The sequence below is a fragment of the Colias croceus genome, chromosome 7, assembly GCF_905220415.1.
Source record: "Colias croceus chromosome 7, ilColCroc2.1".
In the NCBI taxonomy this organism is placed as follows: Eukaryota; Metazoa; Arthropoda; class Insecta; order Lepidoptera; family Pieridae; genus Colias; species Colias croceus.
Genome location: NC_059543.1, coordinates 9,153,445 through 9,181,084, shown reverse-complemented (window position 1 = coordinate 9,181,084; position 27,640 = coordinate 9,153,445). Strand labels below are relative to the sequence as shown.

At 33.0% G+C, this 27,640-nt stretch overlaps 3 protein-coding genes and 1 long non-coding RNA gene across 4 annotated transcripts; 2 read left to right on the top strand and 2 right to left on the bottom strand.

Moving 5' to 3' along the window:
- Positions 1–1,804: 1,804 nt before the first annotated feature.
- Positions 1,805–4,826, top strand: LOC123693143 (striatin-interacting protein 1). The gene has a single exon (XM_045638110.1). The coding sequence runs from the start codon at positions 1,948–1,950 to the stop codon at positions 4,399–4,401; it is 2,454 nt and encodes an 817-aa protein (XP_045494066.1). The 5' UTR covers positions 1,805–1,947; the 3' UTR covers positions 4,402–4,826.
- A 2,803-nt stretch (positions 4,827–7,629) lies between these two features.
- On the top strand, positions 7,630–11,083 carry LOC123693394. Its single transcript, XM_045638473.1, has 6 exons — positions 7,630–7,863; positions 8,089–8,289; positions 8,730–8,905; positions 9,527–9,726; positions 10,198–10,445; positions 10,891–11,083. The coding sequence occupies exons 1-6, from the start codon at positions 7,631–7,633 to the stop codon at positions 11,018–11,020; spliced, it is 1,188 nt and encodes a 395-aa protein (XP_045494429.1). The 5' UTR covers position 7,630; the 3' UTR covers positions 11,021–11,083.
- A 450-nt stretch (positions 11,084–11,533) lies between these two features.
- LOC123693251 (homeobox protein koza-like) lies at positions 11,534–18,044 on the bottom strand. Its single transcript, XM_045638252.1, has 3 exons — positions 17,606–18,044; positions 16,887–17,000; positions 11,534–12,448 (listed from the first exon to the last, which is right to left on the bottom strand). Exons 1-3 carry the CDS (start codon positions 18,042–18,044, stop codon positions 12,078–12,080), a joined length of 924 nt encoding a protein of 307 aa, XP_045494208.1. The 3' UTR covers positions 11,534–12,077.
- Positions 18,045–24,653: 6,609 nt separating this feature from the next.
- On the bottom strand, positions 24,654–25,150 carry LOC123693273. Its single transcript, XR_006751668.1, has 2 exons — positions 24,886–25,150; positions 24,654–24,753 (listed from the first exon to the last, which is right to left on the bottom strand). It is a non-coding gene; the product is annotated as an uncharacterized LOC123693273 (long non-coding RNA).
- Between the last annotated feature and the right edge of the window lie 2,490 nt (positions 25,151–27,640).

The window sequence follows — 27,640 nt, the reverse complement described above, 5'->3', positions numbered from 1 at the left end:
AATGACAGTTAACTGTCAAGTGTTGCCAAATAAATCTTCGAAATAAAAAGCCAGTTTCATCTTTCGGACGTGACTAGTATAGATTTATTTATTGATTTAAATTAAATAAATGAAACACAAATGAAACGATACCAATTTAAATTTCGCATTGTTTATGTATGATGTGCGCATGCCTTAATGCTCTAAGACGCATGCGCAGGTTTTTATAATTTTATAATTTTAATAAAATAAATAATTCAACAATTTCAATGATGAGCCTATACGGACCTAACGGTAAAGAATACGATTTTGATAAAATTTGCCAATTTTTCTATGGATGGGGTGCTAAAGTGTAACTTTTTTATACCTAAAATTAAAAAAACAATTATTAACCCTTAACTAGAGTCGTGGGTCCAATGGACCCAGGTTGAGTTTTTAAAGTCTCGTTTACTCCACGGCACTTACCGCAGAACCTCCCACTGCTCAGTACCTTCCTGTAGTACGCCGGAGCGTATCCTGTCAGACAGACGTGTTCGGCTCGGTACTCCTTAGGTAGGTAATGACCTTTACAGGGGTCCACTGGACCCACGACTATAGATACGTAACTTTTTTATTTTCGTTATTAAATTTATTATAGTATTTTTTTTTTAGTTTATCGCTTTGTGAATCCCAGAAGTGTACGTGTTGATAACGAAGAGATGTTAGAACAATGGTTTAATGAAGAATTGTTAAGAAATGATGAAGACTCCGATGAAAACTCAATACCTACCCGTATTGCAGAAACTAGATCAGATAATGAGTTTTCCGATGATGATGTAGATTTTCGTTGAGAGAGAACATGACGCGAGCTCTGAAATATCTAATTGTGAAAGTTCTGATCATTTGTGCACTAAATGCAGGGAGCCCATATGCATGAATGAGCAAATATAATTTGTAAATCTTGCACGTAATTAGGGATTGCTATTTTTTTATATAAGAGTTTTTGGTTGTGTTTTTGTTTTTTCTAGGAAGCAACATACTTTTTTTAGTTAGATAAAAAAAATTTGATTAAAAAAAATAAAAATTTTGTTGAGATTAATAATTTTTGTAAGACGCCTTTTTGTTGTGTAAGAAAACAACGACTGATTTTATAAGTGAAATTATGTTAAGTAAATAAAAGTTCTAATTGTTGATTTTTATAATATGTATTCTTTATAAACTAAAATATCATATTTCATTTAAATTTCCCTAAAAAAATGCATAAATAAGTAATTATGACCATTTCAAAATACATGGGTCTAATGGACCCACGACTATACATACGTAACAATGTTTCACGACTCTAGTTAAGGGATAAAAAAAAACTAAAGGGGACCTAACGAAAAAATTGTGGGACCTTATAGGACCTAACGGAGACCTATCGATTAAGGTCATTTTTGACCCAAAATTCTATGGATGGGGTGCTAAAGTTGCATTTTTTTATACCTAAAATTTAAAAAATTATTTAAAAAAAAACTAAAGGGGACCTAACGAAAAAATTGTGGGACCTTAAAGGACCTAACGGGGACCTAACGATCAAGGTCATTTTCGACCCAAAATTCCATAGATGGGGTGCTAAGTTTGCACTGGTCTCACATTAACACCGTGAATATGTCAAAGGAAAAATTTACAATTTCGCCGTTTACAAACCGGTCTCATCACACCCTTTACAACCTTTAACTTTCATTACCTATGCCCACATATACGCGAATCTTAATTGAGTTACTTACTACTATATTGTTAGTTAATATATTGCTTATTCTGTGAGAAATCCGTGTGGAAGAAGCACAATAGAATTTGACAGTTGTTTGCATGGGATCAAAATGAAAAAAAAAAAACACTGAAATTTGACACCTTGATATTGATTGAATTTTTGTGAGTAAAAAACAGAAGTTACTTGGTTTTGTGTTCCCTAAAATGTGAATTCCGATTAGAGAAAACACATTCACAATGGGTACTAATGGCAATGGACGACGAGGCGGCACAAAGTTGCCCGATGTGCGCCGCCCCATGGAAGAAGGCGATTGTGTCAATGATATGGAGAGCCCTGAACTAGATTTCGTCTATGATGATTGTGATACACAGGCCAACGAAATCGCTGAATTATATAGTTACACAGAACATCCGGAATTTCAATTAAACGTAAAGGCTTTTGAAGATATCATGGAAGAATTTAACTATCCCCCTAGTTGGCAAAGGCTTACTGAAAAACAACGGCGTACCGTTATAATGAAATTGTTAGAACATTTAGATATAGCAGTTAGTGAGGTGCGGATGCGAGCGACGAGATGCATTTTGTATTTAGCTCAAGGATGCTGGGCCGAAATGCAATCTGATGCTGAACAGGCACAGTGGGCTCGTCTAAATATATTTATGTTGTATGAAATGGGAACATTCGCAGCTTTTGTGGAGTTATTAAATCTCGAAATCGTTAGAAGCAATACAACTATAGCTTCAAGGAAACTTGCGGAATCATTAGCCGATTCTACCAATTTGAGAGTTATTATTTCAGTGCTTTATTTAATAACTGAGCATATGAGAACTGAAAAGAATAATCCCAATACTGAGTATGCGCATATGATAAAGACCTTTAAAGAAGAACTTGGTACACCGTTTGGTGAAGAATTACTTCCTGTACAATTGTTGAATATGGTAACACATTTGGGTGCAGGCACAGCACCACATTTCCCTATGAAAAAAGTTTTGCTTTTGCTATGGAAAGTGTTACTTGTCTATTTAGGTGGCATCAAAGAGCTGAAAGAGAGAAAAGCTAGATTGCGCGAAAAATATAATTTGTCTCCAGTCATGGAAGATACTCTTGAAGTGATCAAAGGTATGAGAGCCAGTTCTCCTCCACCAAGTGCTGGAGACATGCTGGAGAACCAGAACCCAAATCAGAGAAAGTTAAAAGAGAATGAAAGAGCTCTACGAAGACAAACATTCATGAAACAAACCTCCTTAGATGAGTCTGATGAACAAATGTATGTTGAGAAAGAAGAGCAAAGTAATGGATCTGAAGATTACTCTATGGAGTTTCAGTCAATGCCTATAGAAGGATCTCAAAACTCAAATCAAAATTGTCCGTATTACATGTATTTTAAACGATTTGATAGTCCTCCACCACCACCTCCTCTGCCTAGAAGTCTTCCCTGGCAATCTAAAGTACGGCAAAAGGATATTGACAACTTTCTTGACAATGTAAGAGTAAAGTTTGTTGGATACTCTTTACCAGGTGATCGTTCAACAGTTGCAGGATTACCGCAACCCATCCATGAAGGTATAGAAGTATTGAAAAAACACATTTACACAAGTATTGCAGAAATTCAAATAGAGAGAGAAATAGAAATTGCACGAAGCCCTCTAACTAAAGGTGAAAAGGAAGTTGAGCAGAATGAAACAGAAACTCTTTACAGAGAAGTGCTACCTAATCTACCGCAGTATATGATTGCGCTACTGAAAATATTGTTGGCAGCTGCACCCACTTCCACTGCAAAAACTTATTCTATGAATATTATGGCAGATTTATTACCAGAAGAGATGCCCATGACTGTACTCCAGTCACTCAAGCTTGGCATAGATGTGAATAGGCATAAAGAAATCATTGTTAAAGCTGTAACTGCTACTCTTTTATTACTTTTGAAACATTTTAAGTTAAATCATGTGTATCAATTTGAATATATGTCACAACATTTGGTGTTTGCAAACTGCATGCCTCTAGTTTTGAAGTTTTTTAATCAAAATATTCTTTCATATGTTGGGGCTAAGAATACCATTCCCATATTTGATTTTCCTGCTTGTGTAATCGGCGAACAGCCGGAATTGACAAAGGAATGTCTGGATATTGGTGACACATCAGTGCTCTACTCTTGGAGGAATGTATTTTCTTGCATTAATCTTTTGAGGATTTTAAATAAATTGACAAAGTGGAAAAACGCAAGAATTATGATGCTTGTCGTATTTAAAAGTGCACCTATATTAAAACGCACGCTAAAAGTACGACACGCCTTGATGCAGTTTTACGTGTTGAAACTTTTAAAGATGCAGACTAAGTATTTGGGAAGACAGTGGCGAAAAACGAATATGAAAACCATCAGCGCCATTTATTCTAAGGTACGGCATAGATTGAATGATGATTGGGCTTTTGGCAATGATGTAGATGCTCGTCCTTGGGACTTTCAAGACGAAGAGTGCGCTTTACGAGCGTGCGTTGATCGGTTTAATAGACGACGGTATGGTACAATGGCAGATCAGGAAAGTGAGTTAACACCTGTCGACAAAGATATTAATAGTGTACTTGACACTAATTTCGATCTTGATGAAGAGTTTAAGGAAAACTATGAACTATGGCTTGAAAGGGAAGTCTATAACAATGAAATTAATTGGGATGTTCTTTTATCTGCATGAGTTCTTATTACTTAATCGAAAAATGTAGGAAGATGAAATAGGTATTCCGTTTTTATAATAGTGTGACAGTGCTATTGAACTGGCACTGTAGAAAATTTCTGAATTTTTAGTACATTTATACAAGTCACAGTAACATTATTTTAACAAAGGATTTAATGCAGCAATAAAATTAGTATTGATGACGAGCAATTATGTGTCAGAATTTGCATGCTGTTAGGTTAATATAGATCAAATACAAAACTTATATACTTTAAGTTACACAAGATAAATAGGCATCGGAGACTAACAATAAAAGTTATATGTATAAAATTAGTACCTAAATTATGTAGCATGAAAACTAATTGGTAAATGAATTGTTAAACTGAAATCATCTTTTTAGAACATACTTATAACTATTTCTTTGAAATAAATGTATGTATAAAATATATTTTCTTTTATTTTAATCAACCATTAAATCTTAAAAAAAAAGGCGGTGAGGTTCGTCTTTTATTTCGGACTAGCTTTCCGCCAGCCGCTTCGCCTACCAAATTTTTAGTAAATCCATGCAATACTCTGGCAGTTTAGCCGAGACATGCATACAGACAAAAAATTTAAAAACTATATTTTTGGAATACCGGAAAACACTGAATCTACGCTAAAAGGTGGCTCAAAGTAGTCACGATGCCGATTTTGATTAGAACTAAAACTGCATCTTAAGATTTTGAACAAGGCATGTTGCTAGCCAGGAATCGCATGTTGATTGAGTAAGAAGTCAGAAATATTTTTTTACAGTTTGGTATATATGTCGTGGCCATATCGTAGATTTGCTCATTTCATGAAATGGCCAATTTAGTTTGGCCAGATCGTTAAATCGTCAACGTTTCACGATTTGGCCATTTCACGAAATTCGACCATTTTTGTTTCTTTTTTAAAAAGCGATTCGCTTCTGGCACTCGCCGGCCGCTACCGCGGCACGCTCGCTTTGCTCGCTCGGCTCCTGCGTTGTTTATTAAAGTCTAACCTAACCTAACCTAACCTATATTTTATACGATCTGGCCAAATGTCGATGACCAAGTCGTGAAACTTTTGACGATTTAACGATCTGATCAAACTATGTTGGCCATTTCATGAAATGAGCAAATCTACGATGTGGCCACGACATACAAGTAAACTTTTAAAATTAGAACTAGGATTTGGCGCCAATAATATAAGATTTCGTCACGGATTTAGCTCATAACGACATATTTTCTTTAATAATTACAATAATTACCTATGTATTTATTAAAATTTGCATAATATTTATATAAGCAGTGAAAACGGTTTTTGGAATTTGAATAATCTCCGACTCAGTTAACAAACAACACAATGCAGCTAAATATTATAATATCTGCCATGTATCTGCTATTTAAGTTTATCAAGGTAGGTACATAACACAGACTAATAATAATATACTTACTACTAGTGATGCAACGAATACTACTTTTACGAATACGAATACGAATACTAATATCAAACCTACTATTCGGCGAATACGAATACGAATATCTTGCCTTGGTAATAAAAGACTTATTTATTTAATGAATGTTTACTCTTCTAATAATTAAAATTTACAATAGGCAAATTTTTATTTAAAAAACATAAAATTCGTAGATTTTCTGGTTTTAGGCGATTTTTTTTCAGTCTGGATGTTTCCAACCATTGAAAAAAGTCTTTCCGAAGCGACTGTACATGGCTTCAGTGAAAAATATTTTTGGGCGAGTTTTTTCTGACTTAGAAAATGGACATTTTCTTGCCAAAAGGCCAGTGGATCAGCAGTCTCTGCACACGTCAAATTTTTACGCGCGATTTTTAAATCTATAGTAAATAGAGTTGCGTACAAAAATATTCGTTTTTAAATATTCGTATGAATATACGAATATTCGGTAAACGACTAGGTACTATTCGGCGAATACGAATATTCGTATTCGTATTCGTTGCATCACTGCTTACTACGTATACAAGTAGGTACCTACTTAAGATATGAAAATTTTACACTATATTATAATAGTGTCGCATTGTAATTTGAACATAATATATATTTCACCCAGGCATATATTTTATTCTCTAACGAAACAATTTCTTTTCAATTAAGTACGGCATAAATAACTGAAAAAATATTATTGGTCAAACGCTATTATCCTTATTACTTAAATCTAGATATCTTTCTTCTTCTAGCATAGATCTTTTTAAGATATTAAATAAACATCTAAAACGTAATTTTTCGTCCCACAACATTTTTACAAGGAAAAACATCGTAAAAGTAACTCGATCTCCAAATTTCATTCGAGAAAAATTAAAAGAGGGTGTTTTGGCGTGCTGAGTGCACCAGCATGGTTTGTTCTCACGTCAAACGTCACCGGGATGACACCTAAACATTTGTAATATTGTACATAACAATGGATCCTTTTACTACCGCGGCGGGGCACTTAAGACCCCGCTATAACACCCACTAAATTATTTTAGAGACAGCGCTTCCGTTTAATTTATGTGATGTTATTATATCACTGCAAATGGTTTGTACTTTACCGTTTGTTACATGTAAACGGTATTGAAGGTACATACAATATAATATTAAAGGAATCTTAGGCCTAGTATAGTATTATATTATGTGCTTAGACTAAGGATTTGTTTCTAAAAGAATGAAACGGTAAAATCAGACGTAAAATACCTACTTAGCTACTTTTCTTAGTTAGCAGTTAACTATTAATTAACAAGCTTTTCTTGTATCCCTGTATTACCTATGTATATGCTAATGTACCTAATATGCTTAATATTACCTATCTGAATCTTGGAAATGGTCCATCGATTTTCATGAAATTTAGTACTTAGGTAGGTATCTATGGGCGTTTGGGGGCAATAAATCGATCGGGCGATAAATCGATCTAGTCAAGGTACATTTTTAGAAAAATATCAAAAATTATCGAAGAAAACTCGGTCTTCCATGTATCTCCTTACTATATTCGAAGCTCAGAAAGACATATTATGTTTATAAAAGAAATCCCATTTCTTCTAATAATAATTATAATCTTCAGGTGTTTTATTTTATTTACCATGCATCCGTATGACGACAGTTAACTCACGATAAAATCTCAACGCTAAGAAATTATTCGCTCTATAACTCGTATAATGCTTGGTGAGCCTGCGACTTGCTCTAGTATTCATTTGTTTCTAACATTTAAACCAAAGTGCACATCTTCTACCTATTGAAAAAATGAGAGCATACATACAAGTTTTCTTAGTTTCATTACAAATCTACAGTTTAATAACATCAGAAATTATACAAAACGAGTTAAATGTGAATGATATACTCCGCACAGATTTGATGCCGACGTTTTTCATTTCGAGTGATAACGTCGAGGTGCCAAAAATGAGTAGTAAAAAAGACTTTTTTCCAACTGTAAATGGTTCTATCGATGCTGCCCTGAATACGCTTAATTTCCACAGGTAAATAAATAAATATTATAAATAAGTAAATAAATTTTCTTTGATCTTCTTAAACTAACTAACCAATGACTACTTACATGGTTCTTTATTAACTAAGTGGTGTAAAACGGTTAAAATTAATAATATATTTTCTTCAAGATAGAGAGGTAGTATCCTTTATACTTCACTTGTTCATCGGTATTTATTTATGTAACCAAAGTTTAACAATCTCGATATATTCTACAGAAAAATGATGAATGAGTATCAATGTAGAAATTACGTTGCCGAGCAAATCCTAGAAGAAATAGGAAAAAATTCCATACAAAATCGTCTCGGCAAACCTTTTGATGGAAGTATATTTAGTCAAAATGTTTATACACCTCGTTCCCAAGATTATAAAGGTTTGCATGATGTTGGATCGGTCAATTATCAGGAGTGGCTCACTAAGTAAGTAACGATTTACTTAATTACTTGTGTAAAAATATGTAGCACCTAACGTTAAAAGGTTTTTGTTAAAAATTGCATTACTTTTGGGATTTATTGCCTCATAAAATAGTATCGGAAAATGTGTATCTGTGTATAGAACTTTCTTTTTTCAATGCACCGTATTCGTTTTACCGTAGCTGTTACTTACGTTTTACTGCTTTAAAAGAAATACATAAGTTGAACAATAATTTCAAATTAAACTGTAAAATGCTATTTATAACTCCAACCTTAAAAGTAGGTATCATAGATCATTTGAGTGTAACATAATAATGTATCTACATATACATTGAGGGATATTGTAGGGTTAGGGTTCACTTCGCTCGTCCTTATTAAGGCTGCTTGTAAATGCTTACCATTGGTTTAAAAATAATAAAATTCAAATGTTTAATTTGTTTTTCCAGAGTATCAGCTCTAAACGATATTTACCAACATTACAATATGTCAATAAATCCACGTTTAAACAGCAATTCGACTATTTATCCTGAAATTCATGCGAACCCCAGAGATGGTTATGAAGTGTTCGAATCGGGTGAAGCATCTTACGGATATCCGGAGATGCAAGATGTTTCTAAACACAGTAAGTTGTACAAATAGAAATATATTATTTCATTTTTGTAATAAATTTCAGCATTATCGCGTAGCTCGTAGCATTGTATATGAATATTGCTTAAAATAAAGAAAAATGTTAAATAGTATTTTAGTTAATAACGTTCTACTTAAAAATAGGAGGACGCATTGAATTTGAACTTTAAGATCACCACGAACATCTCTCGAAATTAGATCTACTTTCAAGCGTGCAAAGCCTGCGTAGCATGCGGGCAGAGAAGAGCTAGTGATGTCGTTCTTAAATGTTTTAAATATATAATTTATTAAGATTTTTATTAAGTAGAATAAATTGTCAAAATTTCCAAAAACTATGTTAAACTGTTTTCACGTGTTACAAATACGTGTTCAAGCAATTAATAAATGAATTTGAATTTTGTTTTCAACGGTGTAGTATTTTAATTTAAGCATGCTTTGATTAGCTTCATCTATATGTTTGTATGATTATTAACAGAAATATTCAATTAAAAGTTAAAAAAAATCAAGGATCTGTGAAAATACTATAATTTCATGATTTTATCTCGAGTGTTTTTTTAACTATTTATTATTATTCTTTTTTAAACCAGTAGCAGCAGTATATTTAGTATATTTCTAGGTAGTGGTTACGAATACTCAATGCCGCCGCCTCCTCCGCCAGTATACCAACATGAACATGTGGAACATCACGAAGACTATCACGTGGAAAAAGAGTCCCATGGACTGACTATATCTGATTTATTTGATATCTCGCTTACAGGGATCGCTTTTTTGTCGTTTGGCATGTTTGTCCTGCAAGTGCTTATGTGCATCACTATGGTAAGGGCTAATTTAATGACTATACAATTAAAGGAAAACTTATAAATATTCTAAACATTTATTATCGTCACGAAATTAGATTTAATCACGAAGTAGATTAATTAAGTTATTTTTAATTAATAGTAGCACTGGAGGAACAAAACAATTTTACTGTAAACATACCGCTCTATCATTTATTCTGCTAGTACAAAATTGTATAGAAGAGCGCAGAATTAATAATGTAAAGAAGTTTAACATCTAACTGAAAGAACCAAACGATACATAAATAATAATTAATTAGATATATTTTAGCCCTGTCAATTTAAACAATTTTAATAACGTCCCGTGATCCATAATATGTTTAAATTGACGGGACTATAATAATGACTTTCAAACATTTTGAAGTTGATCACTCATTTTTAATATCGATAAATTAAAAAGAAACATAGTTGATGGTCCTCATCCTCAAATTTTCAACCCCTAATATTTCAGAACGATCAACAACCTCAAGTGATGCAAATGGTAGACAACGGGGACAATATAAACGTGGACGATGTTTTTCGCTTCAAACGTGAAACGGAACCAAATAAATCAATTAAATCTTTGAATAGTATAGCTAAATATGCGTTAATGGCTTTAAAACCTCAGCCAATAATATGCCTATACCGGACTCTGTGTTTGGGGAACAAGAATACACGTAATCTGCAGAATAAAGAGAGATATTGGCTGCCCTTGTTTCAGTAAGTATTTTGTTTATCTTTATATTATATGTTTAGGAAAATCTGCCGCTTGCAAAATGATTTTTGTTTAAAAGTAGTATATCTACTTTAATTCATATATTTTATTACGTAGATACTAATTGTGTCTAAAACAACGGGTTATGAATTTAGATTTATCTTGTTAGATTTATTTGGTTAGATTAATTATTATCCAAATTTCTATTTTACAGAAAATTTATAATTTTATATGTTAAACACGTCTTGTACTAATACAAGACGTGTTTTAGATATAAGCTTCTTGACATGAAATCGTTGCTTAGTACAAAATATGTACAGCGCTAAAATGTGCTACTTCGACTCTAGTGTCATTAATTACACTGTATTCTACTATTATTCCAATCAATACAATACTCGAGCTATCTTTTATAATTACAATATCTTTTTTAGAATTTCTTTATCTTTCTAGTGCCAGTATAGCTTGGACCCGCGGTGCCGCTTTAGGCGCTTTACGCGCAGCTGCGTTGGGCCTTGGAGGAGCTGATTGTAATAAGTTGTATCCTAAAAACCAATGTTTAACTGAACAAGAGAACAAATAATTATTATTATGTAGCTTAGATTCTATATATGGTTTATAAAAAATAGTGTTGTTTCAGTGTTGATATTACAAATTATACGTTTAAATACACACACAAGAGCACATGGTGACTCGAAAACTTATTGTATAACAGAAAAATGTTTTTTTTCTTTTATTACCTAAAAATATATTAGTCAAAAGATTTTGTCTTAAGCTATGGTGGGGAGAGAAATTAAATACAATATAATTTGTTATTTTTATTTTACTTTCACATTCCAACGTTCGTTATTCAGAATTATCTAAATAAAAGTTTCTTTTATTATTATGTACAAGTAAAAGTACCTTTGTTACTACAATTTATTCTACAAACAATCTACACAGACATTATTATGAACTTTCTCATAATCTCTATCAGAATTACGTCTTCAATGCTTGAATATAGCTCTATATAAGTTCTATTTATACAACCCTCCTATAATATACACAAATAAAATAAATTTAGATTATGATTTCAATCTACCGAACGTTACGAAGTTGGATTCTGAACTATTTTTAGCATAACAGCAAATTTACCTCAATTTTTGTTATTTTGTAAAAATATTATGAAAAATATTATAAAGTCATATATTTACAAAAGTAATTTACAGATTAACACATGCTTATCACTAACGTCACAAAATCTTTTGTACACATTTCGAATAATATAATATATAAACTGAGATATATTTAAATGTTTGGTATTCCATCAATCAAAAGGTTAAATGATTACTACACTAAAAATAGTTTTCACAGTGCGTATTAATGAAAAAATTACCTACTTGTAGCAAATTCATGAATTAATATCTAAGTAAATTAAAGAGTGAAGTGACTGAAAAAAGTGTATGAAAAAATAATGTTGTAAGAATCGATAAAATAATGTATTAATCTGAATGGATCATCACTCATCATACCATATATTTGCTTTTCAAAATATAACGAATCATAACTCAATTTACATCAATGAAAAAGGAAAAAAAAAACATTAGCAAATATTTTCATGATTAACATTATTATTTGCATAACATTTTATCCCCTAGCGATTACGGTGGCGATGACGGTAGTGTTACAGGTGTGAATACACAGCTAAGCGGTGGGTAGGCATACGGGTTTAGTAGCGAGTATGTTTGAGGTGCATGTGCCAACACATGTGCAGGAAATAACCCCTGCCGTTGGGCGATCTTCAGCCGAGACGTTAATTGCTTTTTCCACTTTGTTCTACGGTTTTGAAACCACGTTTTTATCTGAACTTCTGTGAGATCTAGCGCTTTGGATAGCTCCATTCGCTTCGATACGCTTAGGTACTTGTCAAGTTTAAATTCAGCTTCTAGTCTTTCGAGTTGTTTCGCGCTGTAAGCTTGTCGCGGTTTTCTTTCGGGACCGGCTCGACGTGTTCTTCTGTTTGCTTTATCATCTGTGAACAAACAAGAATTTTAATTTAATACTCATTAATTATAAAAGATAATTAACAGAAAGTATTACTATCATTTTGATACCTTTTTTGTTAGTGCTAGTGCGTAATACCATAGATTACCAAATAGTTACTACGTAAGTAACAGAGAACGGATAGAAAGCTTAAAAATGGAAATTATTTTGATCTTTTCCACAAATGAATAGTCATATTAAAGAAAGTATCCAAATCACGTGAGCACATTAAATACCATAAAAATACGCACTCATTTACAAAGTAGCTGCTCTCACTAAAGACAAACATGCGGTCGATTTTTTTCGAATACTAATCGGAAATATCACGGCTTCTCGTTAAGTGGCTATAAACACAATCAGTTTGTTGGCATTGCGCCTGCGCAGTTTGTCATCTCGTGTGTCAACACGCCTTTGTGGCGAGTGTATGGCGAGTGATGGCCTCGCTAACAGACTGCTAACTATTTGCACAAGTGGTTTACAAATTACCCGGACATTTCTATATATTTTCTGGATATGTTTTCATAGATTGCACATGAGTAGCATATTATAATCAGTTTACCCTTAAGTTAATTAGCTACGAGGTCTACGGGCTACGGCCACAGCTACGGCTACGGCTGTTGGTATAAAGTACTCAGAAAACTTAAGAAAGTACATTATTCATATTATGTTAGTGCTAATAAATATCAGTTATGTTACAGGTTTAATGCAGAATATACTTAATTAATGTCAGACTGTTTCTTAAAATCTTTATAACTAGGTAGATAAGAATCAAACAACACTAACCGTTTTAAAAAAAATGTCTTTAGAAGACGTTAATTTAAGAGGCCATCGTAACACTGTAATACTTAGTCATATTTTAATATTTGTTTCCCATCCGTTTTAAAATGCAAATCACCTCATCTGCATAAGTAAGAAGTGCTAAAGTCGTCTATTTGATCGCCCGTAGGTTACTTCATAAAAATTTCACATAGCATTAAACTCAAGTTCGAGTGTGGAGATAGCGTCTCGTTAAGGCGGGGGGCAAACAAAGCTTTGTTGGTAATTATCGCTGCGGCAGCTGTTTGTCCGCACCTCGGTGCGAAGTCGCGACCACCGACCGTAGCTGATGACAATTCGACGAACGTTCGCGTATCACTGGAACTACGATACCGTGACTGTTAGTTTTAGTGTTTAGAGAGTTTGCCTGACATTTTTCACATTAAACGCTATTTGCAAGAATTTTAAATTATGCTTCGTGACTAAAGAATCAATGGTGATTTAGTTATTTTTGTGGATTGTATTTTTTGTAGCTTTAAGCTTTTATTGTTATTTGTTTTAGACCATATCGTTATTTGAGATAACTATACTGGGTTAGTTCAAAATGTAAATAACAAGTACAGATGCGCTTCACTAATTGATTTTTGCTGCAGCTAATAAATGCTACAAATTTTTATTTTGTATTTAGTAGTTTAAGAACTTTTTGAACGAACTGAAAAAAAGGTCCGAAAGCTATAAAGATAATTTGACATATACAGGGTTACTTGTAAAACACCAGTAACCTCGCAGGACAAGATAGCTAACATCATAATTAACAACATTTGTTCTACGACTTTTGATAATTTGTTAGATTTTATTTTCATACATAAATAAATATTCATTTAATTTTCCTTTTGAATGTTATAAACTCTACGCGCATTCCAAAAATTACGTAAACAAGAAGTGAACGGGAGGGGAAAGGGGGCGTCGCGTCGTCCTTGCGATAATGAATAGATTATAGAACATAGACTTACAAATGTTTGGAGAGTACAATAAAACTTAAAAGCTTAAAAAATCATTTAAAAATAATTTATTGCGTTATGCCAAAAGTCGTAGATCAAATGTTGTTACTTATGATGTTAGCTACCTTGTCCTGCGAGGTTGCCGGTGTTTTACAAATAACCCTGTATAAATAACTACCTATTAACTACCATCTTCCTGATTAAGGGAGAAATTATGATTTGTAAAATGTTAATCGTATGATATCGACCTTATTTCTAAGTTTCAAACACCAGTTTATTCCACTTTAATTATTAATGAATTGCGTGACGAATAAATTATAGTTATCGGTAATTGTTTGCATAACATATTTTCATTGACGTGACCGTTGAATTGTAACAAGATCAACAAGTTATTATAAGATCATCTATAACTATGTCTGCTAATTACCGGTTGAAACAAAAATGGAGTAACTATATTAATTATTGGTTGTTATTTCATATTATTATACAACAAAGTACTCTACCACGTCTCTCCGTTCGCGATAAACCCCAAAACTACTTACTGCATCGATGTTCATTCCGTTTAGGTTGGATAGCGTAGTTAGTGTAGTGTAGTAGATAGTGTAGTTCACTAATGGATAGCGTATTTCTCTAGCCCTCTATAATTTAAATTTTGTTATATAATACGATATCAAGCGTTAGGTCCCTACGAGACTTTTTTGTATAATTCACTACGCACATAAGTAGGTATATTATTATATTATTGATGAAATTATTGTATTTTTTATATTTGATGAATACTATAGCATTTTAACAACCTCTCCTCCTCTAAAACATTTTATGTTATCTCATAATTACACTTATTTGAGCTTTCAGACTGAAAGCTCATACCACTATTAACTAAAACAGTTATTAGCGAATATTTATTCTCCTACACTGATACACATTATTTATTAGTATAATAATAAAAATTTGTTTCAAGGGATGATTGCGTGAGAGTTGGAGAGAAATACGTGTGAACGGTCACACCCGGGCAATATCACGCAATCTTTATACACATTAATTATTGTTATTTCGAATATTTTGGTGGTCTTAGCTCTTCAGAGGTTTATCTAGATATATGTTGTCGGCTAGATCTTAAAGCATTAGGTTTAAGTACCTATATGGAAAAACAAAAAAAATATTCTTATAATATAACCTCCGTGGCTTAGAAAGCACGATAAGCTGTAGGTTCTGAGCCTGATTCATATCGGACATCTATCTATTTCTATGTATTTTCATTACATAGAAATAGATAGATGCAATAAGAGTTTAGTTAAGTTAATCTTAAATAATAATTCAATTACAGATATAAGCTTTTATCAAAATGCACGATTGTAAACCTCAAACTGTGGTGATAAAAATAATAAGAGTTTATAGAAGTTAACGATATAATACATTATTAATAGAATTTGTTGTTTTTATAGTCATATAATCATCATAAGTAATATGAATACATCATAATTATTCTAAAACACTTACTTTATCTCTATTTGGGATATTCTTAAACTTTTATTACAGGATATCATAATATTAATAGGCTTTAATCGATTAAAAAAAAACTGGAACTCTGTATGCAGGGCAATAATGGACCAGATAAACTATGGAAAATATATAAAAATGGCCCTCTAGCAAAAATTATTCCGTCCGATGAGCTTTTCTACTGACATAATAAATTTGATATCTACAAAATGCTTTGTGCTTCTAATTATGATTTAATTAGTTTTAAACATACAGTCATGCTATAAAATTTTCGCGTTTAGCACTGGCCCACTGGGGCGGAGTCCTGCCGCCGCTCCTCTTGCTCTACATATGTATTTATAAAGTACTCGTATGAACCCGCAGAAACTAACAATAAAATTTTCAGTACACCAAAATCTTAGTAATAATGTCTATAATAAACTCAAGAAGATAATACCTATTCTATTTTCATTACACCCCTGAGTTATTTATTCCCATAAATCTACCTACGGATGTTCGCAATTTTTTTTACCAAAGAGAATGGTTTTCATGGTTTTACTTCTTCTTTTATACAAAGAATTGAATGTTAAATTTCACATTTTTTTAACAATTTAATTTTTAATCATTTCAAATCGTTATCATCAGTATCAGATTATGTTTGAAAAAAAAAGTGATACCTTCTGCCTAGCAAAAGATTAAATATGTTATCCGTAAAAACTAGCGTGTAAACTAGGATATTAACCACAGCAACTAAAACAAATTAAATTAATAACTAGTTAAATTTACTAAGATCCTATAATGTTAATGAGTGTACCTGTGATAGTTACATCTATACTAATAATATTATAAAGCTGAAGTTTGTTTGTTTGTTTTTTTGAACGCACCAATCTCGGGAACTACTGGTCCGATTTGAAAAATTTTTTCGGTGTTAGATAGCCCATTTATCGAGGAAGGTTATAGGCTATATTTCATCACGCTACGGGCAACAGGGGTGGAGCCACGGGGGTGAAACCGCGCGAAGCAGCTAGTAAGAAATAAATTCAAATTCAAAATTTCATCAGTAGCACTAGTTGGTACCTACCTATTTATTTTGGTATAAAAAGTATTAAATAAGCTTACTGTAATAGAATTTGCCCCTCAGCACTTGCCTGCTTTTCCTTATCCTATAGTAAAATTATTTTGTATAATTACCGTAAAAATTGGAAGAAGGCTGCCGTGTGGCCAGCCAATGTGCATACGCGTGGCCAGCTATAATTTCAGCACCATTCAGGACACTAAGATCAGCACACGTGGATGTTGAGGATACTGTAGAAAAATACATAGGTAATTATTCATGTTCTGTATACGTGTGGGTGCAGGTGACGATGATTTCGAATAGGTAGTTCTAAATATGCAATTTATGACTCTATAGTTTATTTTTAACATCATAAAGCTGAAGAGTTTGTTTGAACGTGTTAATATCGAGAACTACTGGTCCGATTTGAAAAATTATTTCTGTGTTAGATAGCCCTTTTACCGAGGAAGGCTATATAGGTTTTATACCATCACGTTAAGACCAACAGGAGCAGGGCACAGCTAGTGTTTTATTTGAATGTAGGTATGAATTATTAAAGTAGGTAAGTAATAAACGGAAATAAAAGCCATACTATAAGAACCATACTGTAAAAGCTAATTGTTATTATAATTATAGATTAGACAAATCATTACGTATTTTTTACATGCAGATAAGATGCATGGTTTTTTTCACCTCTTTTAAACAGCATATTTATTAAAACGTACAATTATAGATAACATTTAACTTTATGTGTGTTTTAAGAGTTAAAGAGTGTTCTTTTACAAAATTATGCAATACCTATTTTTCATGGTGTCATGAAATTTGGTCGCAAAATTAATATAAACAATAAACATACCATTGTGTTCGTCTCCGGCTTCGAGATTGTCATCAGTTTCGCTATTGGAAGGTTTTTCATGTTTTTTACTTTTAAAATTACCTAAAATATTATCTATTAAAAATGTTTTGCTCTTATTTTCACTATTTACAAGCTTATTATGTGAACTATTTATATTTAAGTTACCGCGTCCGCAATTAAATACATCATTTTTATTAGAAAACACATTATTTTTATCGTATAAAAGTTCTTGTGATGCATTCAAACGATTATAGAGCATTTGAGAATTATCATCCACACTTGATTGGTCACTATTTTCACAAATCACATCAATTGTTTCATTTTCACTGTCGATTTCAGAGTCATCATCATACATAGAATCATTTTTATTGAGTTCGTATTGGCTATTAAATTTGGAAACAGTATCACAAGTGCTGGATATACGTTCTTGTGTATCCATATTTTATATTTTTAATTAACTCACGTCAGCATGTTTAATAAAATATATTATTTTGTGATAATTGTAGACCGCAGAAGTGTCGTTAAGCGACTAAATGCGTGCGCGCTATTTGAGACGAACTGATAATTGCTTTTGAAAATAGGTGGTACCAGGTAAACGCTAAAGAGGCTGTAGGTATAGTCGTGAGATGCTCGAATGCTACTGGTTAATAAGTAGCTGGAAGGGATAACGCCATCTTAGTAGGTGGGGCTTATCCGACCGCCTGCGAAAATTCACACCTTTCTTATATTTGATAACACGCTATATGAGAGCTTTTCACCTCACAAAAGACCAGTAAAAGCTTGAGATGATTCAAATGAAAGGCGATATTGTTTGCATTGGCCCTCAATTTATATGATGAATCGTTTAGTTATGAATTGGTATTAGCTATTAGGCGATTTTAGTGGCGGCATAAAAGATGAAACGATGTAACGCATTTATAACAGACTTTTATTTTTGTTTTTTGCAATTGTCCGTAATTTTAATTTTAATGTTTATACATCAAGATAAATGTCAAGATGATATTCAATTGATATTATTAAATTAAACCCTCTGATTTAACAGCTATTTATATTAAAATCAAAACACAACTAATTAAAATTTCTTTTTTTACAATTACTTTTCGATGAAACACTTAAATCCATTTCAGCTAGACGCGGTGTATTAGGGCTTAAGTAAAAAGTAAAGGTGCGTAACAGAATATTTGGTTATAAAGAAATAGAATAACAAATATTCTTTCCATAGAATATGACTCAAATTGGTTATAGACCTGTAAGATATTTCCAAGAAATCTATAGGTATATAAAAATCATCTAAGTACATCATCTAAAGTTTACTTACATTTTTTGATTTTGCAAGAACAATTTCAATTTTCAAAGGCAATGCAAATGATAGATAGTATTTTTTTCTTATAGGAAAGAAAATCACCGTTATTTATTAATGAAAACATACGTCATTATATTTTGTGAACAAGTCGGGCTTTCTATTAGCGTAACGTTTAATAGAATGGATAAAATAATTATGAATGTATGAGATTGACGTAAGCTGGAGATACGTTTATCTACAACTTATGTCAATCTCATACATTCATAATCTATTCTATCAAACTTTACGCTTATAGAAAGCCACTTGTCTAGGGGGGCAGAGCTTTTAAAATCAAACTTAGACCCAATTTCACCAATATTTTCTAAATCAGACATTTATTAATCGGGCTTCAAAATAAACATGTATTTTAACATCGTTGTCAACTCTACAGGTTCCAAGAAGGAAATTTAAAAGACTATTAACAAATCGACCTATATATGAGCGACTCACAAATCATTCATTCGTATTTTAAACCGCCCGAAATAAACTGTCATAGGTAGTTGACAATGCCATAGTTTCATATATAGTTGACATACATAGTGGTAAGTACTTGGTACGTAATGGTAAGTACTTGGTACGTAGAGGTAAGTACTTGGTACGTAATGGTAAGTACTTGGTACCTAGTGGTAAGTACTTAGTACATAGTGGTAAGTACTTGGTACTTAGTGGTAAGACCTTGGTACATGGTAGTAAGTACTTGGTACGTAGTGGTAAGTACTTGGTACGTAATGGTAAGTACTTGGTAGGTAATGGTAAGTACTTGGTACGTAATGGTAAGTACTTGGTACGTAGTGGTAAGTACTTGGTACGTAATGGTAAGTACTTGGTACGTAGTGGTAAGTACTTGGTACATAGTGGTAAGTACTTGGTACGTAATGGTAAGTACTTGGTACGTAGTGGTAAGTACTTGGTACATAGTGGTAAGTACTTGGTACATAGTGGTAAGTACTTGGTACGTAATGGTAAGTACTTGGTACGTAGTGGTAAGTACTTGGTACGTAATGGTAAGTACTTGGTACATAGTGGTAAGTACTTGGTACATAGTGGTAAGTACTTGGTACAAAGTGGTAAGTACTTGGTACGTAGTGGTAAGTACTTGGTACGTAATGGTAAGTACTTGGTACATAGTGGTAAGTACTTGGTACGTAGTGGTAAGTACTTGGTACGTAATGGTAAGTACTTGGTACGTAATGGTAAGTACTTGGTACATAGTGGTAAGTACTTGGTACGTAATGGTTAGTACTTGGTACATAGTGGTAAGTACTTGGTACATAGTGGTGGGTACTTGGTACATAGTGGTAAGTACTTGGTACGTAATGGTAAGTACTTGGTACGTAATGGTAAGTACTTGGTACGTAATGGTAAGTACTTGGTACGTAGTGGTAAGTACTTGGTACGTAATGGTAAGTACTTGGTACGTAGTGGTAAGTACTTGGTACGTAATGGTAAGTACTTGGTACGTAATGGTAAGTACTTGGTACGTAGTGGTAAGTACTTGGTACGTAATGGTAAGTACTTGGTACGTAGTGGTAAGTACTTGGTACGTAATGGTAAGTACTTGGTACATAGTGGTAAGTACTTGGTACGTAGTGGTAAGTACTTGGTACGTAATGGTAAGTACTTGGTAGGTAATGGTAAGTACTTGGTACATAGTGGTAAGTACTTGGTACATAGTGAGTGACCTATCGATTAAGGTCATTTTCGACCCAAGATTAGGGCATGCACTCAAGATCATCAAAAAACCCGGGTTTACCCGGGTTTTTCAGAACCGGGTAAACCCGGGTTTTTTGATGATCTTGAGAACCGGGTCTGAATAGTATGAAACCCGTTTCTCCCGGTTCCGACCAAAATATTAAAATATTAAGTTTTATTTATATTTTGCTGCTTTATTTTAACAAATTTATTATATCTGGCAACGTCAGACTCACGTGCATCGCGAATTTTCGTGCCACGCCTCAAGCGTGGCTTTGATTGGTTTTTGGACGCTATAAGAACCTTAGATGCTATAAGTTTCCAACGGTTATATTACCAAAAAAAAAAGGCTTCGAAAATGACAAAAATTAGGCTACTGAAATATTTTTATTAGATTTATCGTGAATTTGAAAAGCTGTTGATTTTACTGTTGCATATCCAGTTATGTTTATGTTTTTGGTATCAAGCTGAAATTTATATCGAATACTCAAGTCTTCGGTCCTTTGATGCTGTGAAAAAGTCAAACTCACAAGCCAACGCATCAAAAGATACAGCCGTAAATGCTGAAAATTTTCGCAAATTTCGACATTCGCATGGGACTCAAAACCTATAGGGTACTTCTCATGAACACAGAGCCTTTAAATTTGGTAACAGTAACGTCTTATAACACAGATAAAGGAAAAATTGCTAGAAACATAAATTTTTCAAGTTACAACATTAAAAATAGGTTTGTTCGGAGCCCTCGGAGCGCGAATCCGACTCGAACTTGGCTGGTTTTTTGCTTTACAGTTTGCTGTTAATGAATAAGGTTTAAGTTTATATGTGATATTATGATAACAAGTTAACAAGGTACTTTGATAAATAAAGAGAAGTATTGAAATTTTGTTTCTTTATTAATTTAATAAAATAAGACACAAGCCGCGTAAAATAAAAGGCCCATCAGGTACTTTAACAGTTACTTTTGTTTAATTTCGTATTTTTTTCCGAGGTATTATAAAAGAACCGGGTAACCCGGTTCTACCCGGTTCTGAGGTCGATTTGGAACCGGGTTTCAGAAACTTGGAACCGGACTCGGTTCTGCATGCCCTACCCAAGATTCTATGGATGAGGTGCTAAAGTGTACTTTCTTATATCCAAAATTAAAAAAAAATATTTATAAAAAAACTCTTTAGTGGACCTAACAAAAAAAATGTAGGACCTTAAAGGACCTAACGGAAACCTATCGATTAAGGTCGTTTTCGACCCAAAATTCCATTGATGGGGTGCTAAAGGAGAATGGCGAAACTGGGCCTAACATAAGTAAGGCCTTACAGAAATGATAATAAATTTAAAATTCATTATGTTATTTTTAATAATTCTTGGTAAAATATTGACTTCTGATTCTATGGGAAAACAAATGTTTGAAAAAAAAGATAATGTGTTCACTAACGGCATTGTTATTTAGATTTCTATGACTACCGGTCTTATCAAGCAGAGATTTTCAGTGCTGTCAGGAGTAAAATAGTCGATATATCAATTAAAACGAATGAATATTTATTTTCATTTTTAGTTTTATACAAAATTCAAATGCTTTATGAATCAGAAATACAAGTTAACTGCGTTACATATTTTATTTTTAACTTTTTAGCACGCTATTTATTTAGGTAATCCGTAATTCTATACATTTTTACTCATGGCGGCCGCACTTTGTAAGAATATTTCTGTTGACATTTGATTGAGGTTTTTCGTTACGTTACATTCGACTTTGTGCTTGTGGCACAGAATACATAATAGTAGCTAAACGCTACAGAACGGACACTCTCCGCCTCCCGCCAAAATTAAACACTTACCTCACCCCGCACGATCAGACATGTTATGGTACCCATTTCCCCGCAAGGACGATACCAACGACGTCTTTAGACGAAACGCAACGAAGATTGACAACATCAAATTGACTTAAAGCAATTTTATTATTTTGGATTTGTGATTATCGTTTTTCGTAGAAAATGGTTAGATATTGTGCTGTTTACGGATGTATTTCATCAGAAAAACGCGAATTTTTTTTTACGCTAGTCACAAATGTGCCAACCATAAAGAGTTTACACACACATTTGCAGTCTCTACAGTGTGACTGTCAAAACTATAATTTTGTATGGAGTGTCCGGGGTGTGCTTGTGGTTAACTTATTTTCTTCATCTTTATCGACTTTCGCTACGTATTACGGACACTGACGATCTCTGTTATTACTACCAACCAACGCTTGCACACCGGACTTTGATTACCTGCCTTTACGACTCACTACTGCTACTCTACCTGGACACCGACTTTGCATCCGATTTTTCATTTACAAATATGAACTGCATCAACTGTGGTATTAATGCTAATCGTAACAATGCTATACGTATGCATTTGTTACAAGATAACGCAATATTATCAATTATACAAGGGTGGGCTGCTCCTCTAACGGTTAGTGGATCAGTATTATCTAAGGTATTTAGTATTATCTAGCTATTGAAATCAAACAAAAATGTAAACACACATTGTTTTATATATATACTAGCGGTCCACCCCGGCTTCGCCCGTGGTACCTACATGTTTAAACTATCCTATCTCTCAAGTTGGATCGAACTCCACATGGCGTGCGAATTTTATTATAATCGGTTAAGTTGTTTAGGAGTCCATTGAGGACAAACATTGTGACACGAGATTTATATAATATGTTCACTTTCTTTTGTCCAATTGTAATATTAATTCTTTATTTGTAGATCACTCACTCTGATCACATATGTGATGCATGCTGGAAACTTGCAAATGATTCTTTGAGGATTGAAAATCATGAAGATGACAATGCAGTTGGTTTCCTTAGGTTCATATCAAATTAAGCAAGCAAGGTCCTATTATGGTGAGCACATAAGAAACGATGACAAATATGTTATAGAAGTGTGCCGTGAATCAGACAGCGACCTACAGAGAGCACTGTCGACTCAAGTACTACATGGCTTTTAAGAGGTCGCATTCAATCCAGGCATAGAAGTAGTAAAACTTATTTTACTTATATTTTAGTCGACAGTGCTCTCATAGGAAGGGAAGCAATAACAGTTTATTATTGTAATTGTTTAGTAGGAAGAATAACTGTGAGTTGCTGCTGTCACGTTATGTCCATAATATGGTACCTTAGCTGGGCAAGGTATCAACCAGATTTAATGCCGCCAGCACAGTTTCTGGATGATGTGTTAATTGTTTATGATGATAATGATGAATAAACGATTTATGAAAAAACGTGTTTTATTTTATATATAAGTACCTACGATGTTTTGGTAGGTACTCTAAAAGAATAAAAGTTCGATCCAATATCTCTATTACCTAACTGTTCTTCTGTTACACTCTTTATCTAAATAATGTATATTATAGGATATAAACTTACCTCTACTTAGAAAGAAACAAAGCTATTCATTGAACTCGAGCAAACCTAACCTCAATTTTTGTGACGTTACATGCTCAATATCTCTGCTATCCCATAGAACAGATCTTTAATTGTTATATTTATAGAATCTGTATATTTTTATCTATTTAACCCCACATAAATCATCAGTGTAACGATCAGGCCCAAAGTTCTATGGGAGTTCGCCATTCTCCACTGTCATGTTTGGTAATTCGACTAAATTGAAATGTTCTAATACAGTGTAAAATTTAATAATCATGTAGTAACTTTTACGTTTACTGGTTTATATGTCAAACGATTTGGTCGTTACCATGGTTACAAATATTTGATGTTTTTTGGAGATTGTTTTGTTGTGATTTTTCTTGTGTTATTTTAATTTTATACAATAATGTTGAAGAAAAATCGCGGTTCAATTTCACTTGGTAGAAGGTAAACTGGATCTGGTTGAAATTACGAAAAAAAAATCGGAGTCCGAAGGAAAGTGGAGAGATCTCATACTAGATTCTAGAAGAGCAATTAAAACAAGAAAAATAAAGACAAAGATAAAAGAAAGCAGCAATATACATTTAAAGTAAATTAATAGTAAATTCTTGGGCTGCATATTTGATTCGATGTCCCCGAATTTCATTATTTTTTGCTGTTTAGTCGATAGCTGGTAGTGGATTTTCTTAACAAACTGCTTTTCTTTTCCAACTAAAATGCGTAGTTTTTGTGAAAATCGAAATTGAAAATGATATTTTTCAAGGTTATTTTTGTACTAAAAACGCAACTTTAAGTAAAATCTTAAGCCATTATAGTATCAAAATGTCTAAATATCCCACTCACACGCATTATTTTTAAATATATTCATGTACCTATTACTTTATTTACATATTACAATTTTTTTTGTTAAAATATTATTTTAACAATTTATTATAGCCAAAAATCGTTCCAATAATTTGTATTTACAACAAGCCACAGATTAGTTAATATGACGCAGATCACAGATTAGCAATACAAATATACTAGCTTATCATAGAGTATAAATGATACATTTTAATGTTATTTTTATATCTCACTTTGCTTCAGTTTTTAAAAACGATTAACTTTTACTTTTTCTAGTATTCAAATAGGTAGCGAGGAGCGAAGCGACGAGCGTGTTAGGTTAACTCTTGAACTGCCGCACGAGCCGAGCGAGCGAAGCGAGCGTGCCGCGGCAGCGGCCGGTGAGTGCCAGAAGCGACTTTAGGGCGATTCCCACTCAAACAAAAAAAAAACTACTTTGGTTTAAACAACTTGTTTGTATTTTATTTATGTATCGTAAAATTATTTTTATTATCAAATGCTTTATATGTTAAAATTATTTTTGACAAATTCATTTTAAAAATCAATTTCTAATTATGTTTAATATTTACAATCGTGAACGCGTCATATAACATTTATTATCTATGGCATGTCGTCAGTCGTAAATACGTGGTAAATACAAACTTAAATTTTTGGCTATATACCTTTTCAGGTAGTTAACATAATTTTAGAAATTGTTATATATATAAATTAATAATCCGGCAATCTATTTAAAAATATTGCCTGTGTGCGAGATTATTAGAAGTTTTGATACGACAATGGTATAAAAGTGTCGTTTTTAGTACAAAAATAACCTTAAAAAAATTATTTTCATTTTCGATTTTCACAAAAACTACGCATTTTAGTTGGAAAAGAAAAGCAGTTTGTTATGAAAAGTCACTACCCTCTTCCTATTTTACAACTCTAAACAATAAAATTCGGGGACATTGTTTCAAATATTTAACCAATTCTTGTTTGTAATAAGCTTGTATCTAGTTGTTATAACCTATTTATTGAATGATGTTGATAGTAGGTACAATAAAATGTTTTATAAAAACAAGTTTTATTTATTTAGGTAACATGAAAAATTACATAATATTATTTCTTTAACAATGTCACATTTAAATAAAATTAGGATCATCATCATCGTCAGCCCATATACATTCTCACTGCTGGGACATGGGATTGGTAGTGCTAACGTAAACTTAAACACGGTAAGGGCAGGTCATTATCCACCACGCTATCTTATGATATGTCTGTTTCCTCACGATGTTTTTCACCACTGAGCCATCACTGCAATGCACTACATTAAGCAGTTGGTCTGTAGGTGAAACTGATTGATTCTTAATACAGAATTTAAAATTAAGTACATTTCATAATCATGAGGAGGCTTGAGCCTTACCTGAATAGTGGTGAAGTTTACATTTTAAGTACCTATATTGGTATTCAATACTATACATGACTCACAGGATTATTATGGTTTAATTGAAAATAATACAGTATGTAGGAAGGAACCTTTTATGCACATATTAAATATAAATATTACCTCACGAGATAGTTTTACTTACAGATCCGGTTATTCGAGTTTATCTTCAATTAATTGCAATACTTCCAAAACCGATTGTTTTGATAAACGAAATCTTGTACTAAAATCAACATCATCATATTCTTCGAAACAATGACGACGTTCTTTATAAATTCTGGGCCGTCGCGGTCGCACTATACCTACTTATAATCCAAATTATACAAATCATCCAACACATCTTCATTTTCAAAAATAAAATAATATGCAGAGTCCATCTTGACAGCAAGAAAACATCAAATCAATTTTTCTAATCGCTTGTTAAAAATTTAAAGAGCCTCTAGAAGTGCTGATTTACACAGGGTCAGTAACTGACTACAAATTCGAGGCAAATCAGTGCTGACCCGAAAAAAACCCTGTGTAAACAGATTTGAAGTCAGTACAGAGGCTTGAACTCAGCGCTGAGTTGAATATTCGGACACGAATATTTTTTAAGTCAGTTGGCGCCCCCCGCCACCCGCGCACCCTCGCGTCAGCCAAATAAACCCCGTGTAAACAGACAAGTCAGTGCGTGGTTAGTCACTGCCGCTGCGTTGTAGAGTGACCACGTTTTTTTCGCTTGCGATAAAAATGACCCGTAAGCGAAGACGAAACCTTAAAATTGGTGCAATTAAATCCCTAAATCCATTTTTAACCGACTTCAAAAAAAAGGAGGAGGTTATCAATTCGGCCGGTATTTTTTTTTTTTTTTTTTTTTTTATGTATGTACTCCGATTACTCCGAGGTTTCTGAACCGATTTACGTGATTCTTTTTTTGTTCGATGCAGGATGGTGTCGAATTGGTCCCATAAAAATTTTATTCGGCTAGGCCCAGTAGTTTTTATTTTATGAGCATTTTTGTCTGTACTCGATGACTTAATTGGAATGTAGCAAGTAACTTTGATTCACTTCCCGGTAACCGATTGAGCTGAAATTTTGTATAAGTGTGTAAATTGGATAGCGATGAAACATTATCATGACATAGAGCTGATTTGATGATGGAATCGGAAGGTGGCCATAGGAACTCAGTAATATATTGACTCAACTTTACCGAGTTTGGGCTCGTTTGATTCGTGTTGAAAATTACACTAAAAAGTATTAAATAAAATTAACTGCGTTAAAAACAACCGACTTCAAAAACGGAAAAGTAAAAAATAAAAAAGATTTGATATTATTAATTACTACATATTATTTAGA

What these genes read in the sequence shown, in the direction of transcription:
- LOC123693143 (XM_045638110.1), top strand. Translation starts at nt 1,948, where the DNA reads ATGGGTACTAATGGCAATGGACGACGAGGCGGCACAAAGTTGCCCGAT.
- LOC123693394 (XM_045638473.1), top strand. Translation starts at nt 7,631, where the DNA reads ATGAGAGCATACATACAAGTTTTCTTAGTTTCATTACAAATCTACAGT. An exon ending in GCAAGATGTTTCTAAACACA is followed by an intron (nt 8,906 to 9,526) that starts GTAAGTTGTACA and finishes GTATATTTCTAG; the next exon opens with GTAGTGGTTACGAATACTCA. An exon ending in TATTGGCTGCCCTTGTTTCA is followed by an intron (nt 10,446 to 10,890) that starts GTAAGTATTTTG and finishes TTATCTTTCTAG; the next exon opens with TGCCAGTATAGCTTGGACCC.
- LOC123693251 (XM_045638252.1), bottom strand. Translation starts at nt 18,044, where the DNA reads ATGGATACACAAGAACGTATATCCAGCACTTGTGATACTGTTTCCAAA. An exon ending in AGCCGGAGACGAACACAATG is followed by an intron (nt 17,001 to 17,605) that starts GTATGTTTATTG and finishes ATTTTTCTACAG; the next exon opens with TATCCTCAACATCCACGTGT. An exon ending in GCCTTCTTCCAATTTTTACG is followed by an intron (nt 12,449 to 16,886) that starts GTAATTATACAA and finishes GTTTGTTCACAG; the next exon opens with ATGATAAAGCAAACAGAAGA.